Raw genomic sequence first — 6,289 nt, forward strand, 5'->3', positions numbered from 1 at the left:
AGGGAGTCTCCTGCCATCACCCTGGGACCTAGTATCTGCTATCTCTGGGGAGAAGAGAAGAGCCTCTGGCGGACAGCACAGCTCCAGGTCAGCAGACTGATGCCTGACGTAGCAACTTACACCTTTGTGCTTTTTCGGGAATTGGAGTAGCTACAGACTCTCCTTTAAAAACAAAAACAAAAAACCAAGTCACAGTTATGGATGGGGACAGTAGGAGACAGAGCATTTAACGACACTGATGAAATCGCCTTCCTGGGCTCCAGGCTGCCCCAGCAGACTGCCAAGTTCACCTGTCAGAAGAAGAGAAGGCACAGAGAGCAGAAACTGCCTCTCTCCCTCTCAATCCCCATGGAGACTAAGACCCAAAACAATAGTCCCCGTGGAGGAAGCTAGTCCCAGAATGATCCAATCTGGAAAGAGTTTAATAAATTGGGAGATTGGGAGGAAAATGGCCCAGGTGAGGCAGTAGGGCAAGAGGACTCCTGACAGAGCCCACTGTCTACTGGTGCCCTGGCTGGTCTTGGTGGCACGTGGGCCCTGTCCCTGCAGAATTACCACACACAGACACTCCTTCATGCGCGCCCTGGCATGAGACCTGACAACTGTGGTTTGCTATGGAGTGGCCACTCCACTCCCTCTCCTATGTTCGCTTGGCACATCACACATGCAAAGCAAGGAGACTCCACAGACTTCACCAAACAGTTAATTTTGGCAAAAAAAAAAAAAAAAAAAAAAGAAAAAAGAAAAAAAAAGAAAGAGAGAGAGAGAGATAAAAAAATTAAAGAGTGAGAGAAAACAAAAAGCTAAATTCATAAGCAGGATTAAAGTTGCTGAAGTGGAAACTGTATTTTCTCAACAGTATGAATAGGCTATAACTACAATCTCTTTGCTTTAAAGTCTCTGCCATCCTCTCCCTCAATTCAGGTCAAAGTTCATAGCAGCAATGCTTAAGTCCTCAGCCAGGCCAGTGTTGTCTGCTCCTGGGCCAGAGTTCACAGGTCAGTATTAGTCAGTCCGGAGAATCATGGGAGGATGTTCACTGTCTTCATCCAGGCGCAGAGCACTGGCTTCATCCTCTAGGCATGTGCCACCCACAGCACCCAGGTCATCTGTGTAGGCTGCAGAGAGAAGAGTGGCATCCTCAGAGAGCTGGGACCAGCTGCTGATCCTGCCACACCAACCGTAGGTTATGTCCAGGAGATGGTACTTAGTTATGAGCTATGGCCACTCTAAGACTTTCCAGACCTGATCAGAGTGGAGCCTCTACAGCCTCAGGCAAAGCCAGATGATGCCACCCATTTCCCAGCATGCACAAGCCCTGTACAGTAAACAGTGGTAACTAAATGCACTCTTGTGAGTGACGGAACTCTATGGGATTCTAACTGGAGATGCAGAGATGCAGGTCATGTGTTACAGCTCGCACAACCTCTCTTGAGTTTAGAGAAAGTCAGACACAAGATGGAGAGAGTCAGCACTGGCAGTGTCTGCCCATGATGCATGAAGGACACGCTGCTTACAGAGGGAGGTAGCAGGCTAGGTGGGCTCACATGCAGCTGGAGTCTCTGGCCACAATGACTATCTTTCTTCCAAAAATGAAGACCATAAATTTACTTTCACAGGCCTTGGAAGGAAGCCCTGTCCCATGGCTTCATGGGAGGCAGCAACTCCAGGGACAGGACAGTATGGAAGAACCCCAGAAGCTAATGCTAAATTACCTTCTAAGTTGGCGTCCTGCCCTTTACCAAGTCTTGTGGGGGATGAGGGCACATAGGCACCTTTGGTGGCTGCTGTGCCGTACGCCTGCGTTGCTAAGGGGCTGTCATGAGATGCAGAGTCTACAATCTCACTGGTCGTCTCCATACTGCCATCAAGCCTAGAGACAGTAAATGAACAAGGTCACACTCACTTCAAGTTGGGTGTAATGGCTCGCTCTCAAAATCCCAGCACTTGGAAGGTTGGGGCAGGAAGAGTCCTCTTAGTCTGAGGCCAGCCTTGACTACAGAGCAAGACCCATCTCAAACAAGCTGTTCCAGAAGGACAGTTGGACACATGAACAGGATGGCTTGGAAAGCATGGCTTGGGGTCTGAGACGTGTCAAGGAACTGGGCCACAGATGGCCGCTCCTGCCTGACACTCCACCAATGTGAATCTGATCCTGTGATCTCCACAGTGCTTTTAACATAGGAAGTCTGATAAAGCGACACACATCTCAATCACCACCTACGAATTCCCACGGCGCACCCTGAGGTGGGTCAGCAGGCTCCTGTGAGGACACCTTACTGCAGACCCCAAGCCTCACCCTCAGCAGGGGCTTGGGAGCCACCCAATCCGCAGCATCACAGCCTCAGAGACTTCTCCTTCCTGTCCCTGAATGGCATCCTGTGGCCAGCAAGGGAAAGGAGAAGGCTCGTAGCACCAGGGAAAGGAATCTCGATGGGGAGACGATGCTTGCCATGGGCACAGGTCAGCACATGAGCCTTCAGGGGATGAATAAGCAGACCTAGCCCAGTAGCACAGCCTCAGATCGCCACGCAGAGGAGCCTCACCTGTGCTGACGCATCAGGGCACACTCGCCGCCTTCCTGGGGGTCCAGGTTGTACATGTACAAATAGCCATCTGATGCTCCTACCAGCAACCGTGGGATCTTCTGAATTCTAAGGGAAAGCAACTATGTTTTTATGTTTCAGAAGGAGGACTTTTTCCTCCTCACAAAAGGCACGTGACTAAACCTGCATCTCAGCAGAGGTAGGAAGAAACCCAGCAGCCAGCACATTAGGTGAAGACAGTGCCTGGGCTCCTCAGAGCGAAGCTGGCAAGGCCAAGGACAGCCTGGGTGTGAGCACACTGAGTCCCAAAGACCATGTGGTAGGGCAGGGGAGCTGTCATTTTCTCTGGTCACTAAGGTGGGTATTTTCTCTTTCCTGTGTGTGTACACAGGCACCCATTGATGCATGCCCGTGGGGAAGCCAGAGGGTGTGAGATATCCTGCTCTACCATTCTGGGCTTTAGTCCACTGAACCTGAATACAGGCTGGCATCAAATCACAGACATACTTGTCCCTGCCTCCCTTAGTGCTGAAGACAGGCATGTGGGCACATCTGGCTCTTATGTGGGTGCCGAGGACAGAGCTATTACTGAGACCTCCCAGCCTAAGGGTAGGCCTGTCTACAAAGCTCTCAAACATACTTGGTGCCCACTTTAGTAGAACACCAGAACTACAGCCTTTGTGGCTATTCAAGTTAGAAAACACCATCAGTGTCCAGAGCAGAGCCGTGCTGCTGTCACTTGTCTTCCAGACAAGCCTTCTGGTGCTCCATGGTGACAATCCCAACCGCACAAGCAGGACCTCTGTGCCCCAGGATGAATAGTGTCAATTTCCTACTGTCTTGACTTAATGTTTCCCACCAACACAAACATCCTGCAACATGCAAAGAAGACACCCAGGTTTCAGGCCTATGGGTCTTTCTGCTAGGCAGGACTTGATGGAACCCAGGCTTGGACAGGCTGGACAGGGTCACACACACTTCTGCAATCCTGGCTCTGGTGTGCATTGGCAGAGGGTGGGGCCACAGGTTCAGTCTGTACTCACGTGGTTAGTGAGCAGATGTTTTTGTGGCCGCAGAATGGCAGGCGGACAGTGGCAAAGGCCCTGCCCTGGTTGAACATTTCTGTCACTTGTGAGGGCAGGTAGCTGGTAGATGCCATGAGAACCTTCCCAAAGTAGCCAGTCCAGGTGGTGGGCTCTTCTGGAGGTCTGCAAGGAAGCCGCATTACACAGGTGAGACTAGGTTCTCACTGAGAACTATAGAGCCTGCCCGAGACTGACCAACCCTCCACACCCCACAAAGATCGGCTGTGGAAGGCACAGAGCACCCTCTTTTCTTCTGGCCCAGTGGCCATGGTTATGTCAGCATATCATCAGGAGCTCCCAACCTCAGCACACACCCCGGCTTCACTGAAGTCTCATCACGTTTCCTTAGCACGCATGCTCCTGACTACACGGAGGCCAGGACTGCTTGTGTGAGTCAGGCCCCTGTTTAACAGTGTGGGCCCTTGGATGGGACACAGGCTCCATCATCAGTACTAGCCCCAGTAGGATGCTCTTTGAATTCATGGAGCGAAAAGACAAGAAGTCTCTCTGCCATGCATCTGTTTCAGGGACTTAAGTTAAGATGAAAGGACCCATCTCCTTGCTGACCTGTGAGTGCTAGAGCTGATTGTCATTCCAGAATGGGGACACCCTGGGGACCCTGATATCTGTCCTCAGCACCCTGGTGCACCAGGACATTCTCCAAGCACACATCTCCCGCTGAAGCTGGTCTTGGTGGCATCGTGCCTACCCTATAGCCAGAGTGACTTTACACCCAGAAACCGTGCCCATGTCATGTCTTTCTGGTGGTCGTGGAAAGTTTACAATTTTGAGTATTTTTTTATTTTTAGATTAATTTAAAATTTTATTGTGTGTGTGTACATGAATGTGTATGTTTATAGACAGGTCAGAGAACAATGTACATGAATTATTTTTCTCTTTCCATCACCTAGTTCCCCAGGATGGAACTCAGGTTGTCAGGCTTGGCATCTTTACCCACTGAGCCGTCTCATCAACCCTTAAAAGCAGAGACCAGCTAGCTCAGTGGTGGTAGTATATCCCTGAAACATTCCTGCGACTCTAGGTTTGATCCTCAGTGCCTCCCGCTCTCGACAAAAACTGTTGGAAAAGCTGTCTTTTAGTCAGGTATGGTTCCAGCCTGGTCTACAGAATGAGTTCCAGGATAGCCAGGGCTACACAGAAAAACCCTGTCTCAAAAACCAAAAACCAACCCAACCAAATCAAACAAGAAAACCCCAAAAACAACAAAAAAGGGAAGACAAGTTTGTCTTTGCAACTTACTTTTCCCTCACCGCCTCGAGTTTGAAAATGTGCACTGTTTCGGTGTTGCTGGATGCAGAGAGGAACATGCCGTCCATGCTGAAGGCCAGGGAGCAGATGCTCACACACCTGAGGACAGGGGGTATGAGGGAGGACCCGCCCACCAGCATAGAACACACCTGAGGACAGGGTATGTGAGGGGGTTCCCCCCCACCACCACTGAACACACTGGCAATAGCTATGGGGGTTAGAGCACAGGAGTGTTTTCCCAGGGACTGTGGCGACAGAGGAAAACACTTTTGTCAGACACACTTGGCTCTACAGAAGTCTTTCTGTTCCCTTTGGCTACCTCCTCTGGACAGAGAAACCTTGTGATAAAACCAGACGAGCAATTCTGATGCTGACACAGCAGCTTACTGCGTGACCCTGGCTGGCCTGGGACTTATGATGGCAGACCAGCCTGGTTTTGAATTTGCAATCGTTCCCCTACCTCTGCCTCCTGAGTGGGCTCAGATTACCACCACCATACTTCCCTTATTTTGAGACAGGGTCTCTCTATAGAGCTCTGTCCTTGAACTCAGAGACACTCCAGCCTCCCTCCAGTCTCTGCCTCCCTAGTGCTGGGACTAAAGGTGTGAGCCATCACACTCAGCCAAGAAAAATTCTTCAGTTAAGTCTTTAAATAATTTATTTTTTCTTTGATTCCAAAAACCAAGACTGTGTGGCTCTGTGGACCCAGTTTTAGGTGAAGAGGATGGCGTGTCTGAGCAGGCCAATCAGTCAGCAGAGCTGATGTTTTAGAGCAATCCCCACCACACAAGTCTCCAAGGCCCAAATTATTCCACAGCCTGAAGAAATACATTTTCCCTTAATCCTTCGAGGTAGGTAAGGACTCCCAGAGTGTTTCCAATGTCTCCACATTGATGGAGTATATCCAGCAGGTGGCGCACTCTGGACTGCTGCCTAAGTGCCTGTCTAATGGGCAGGAATGCCAGCTCTACCTCATGGGTCAGGCCCCACACCACACCTGACGCAGCAGCACAAGCAGACGGCATGATTAGGAAGGATATGGGGAAAAATGAGTTCAGAGAGGCTCCTAACAGACAGTGGACACAAGGAACCAAGCAGGAGCACAGGGGAATCACCAAGAGAGGTGCGGTGTGAAGAAGATCAAAGATGCTGGCCTTGAAGAAGACCACAGCGTCTGGGCTTTGGGTTTTCTTGAAGTGTTTTGAGACAGAGCCATACTATACTATACTATACTATACTATACTATACTATACTATACTATACTATACTATACTTACTATATTATACTATACTATACTATACTATACTTACTATACTATACTATACTTACTATACTATACTAACTATACTATACTATACTTACTATACTATACTATACTATACTTACTA

The 6,289-nt window shown here is 49.6% G+C and overlaps 1 protein-coding gene across 2 annotated transcripts in view; it reads right to left on the reverse strand.

The window, feature by feature from the left end:
* Positions 1–821: 821 nt before the first annotated feature.
* Positions 822–6,289, reverse strand: part of Wipi2 (WD repeat domain, phosphoinositide interacting 2) — a 31,320-nt gene continuing 25,852 nt past the window's right edge. For both annotated transcript variants that reach the window (XM_028756032.1, XM_028756033.1), the window contains 5 exons: positions 4,892–4,999; positions 3,590–3,754; positions 2,547–2,654; positions 1,716–1,873; positions 822–1,118 (listed from right to left, as the gene is read on the reverse strand). In XM_028756032.1, coding sequence (XP_028611865.1) covers positions 1,006–1,118; positions 1,716–1,873; positions 2,547–2,654; positions 3,590–3,754; positions 4,892–4,999 — 652 coding nt within the window. In that variant the 3' untranslated portion in view covers positions 822–1,005. The remainder of the gene's footprint in view (positions 1,119–1,715; positions 1,874–2,546; positions 2,655–3,589; positions 3,755–4,891; positions 5,000–6,289) is intronic.

This window comes from Grammomys surdaster, unplaced genomic scaffold, assembly GCF_004785775.1.
Source record: "Grammomys surdaster isolate TR1022 unplaced genomic scaffold, NIH_TR_1.0 126109, whole genome shotgun sequence".
In the NCBI taxonomy this organism is placed as follows: Eukaryota; Metazoa; Chordata; class Mammalia; order Rodentia; family Muridae; genus Grammomys; species Grammomys surdaster.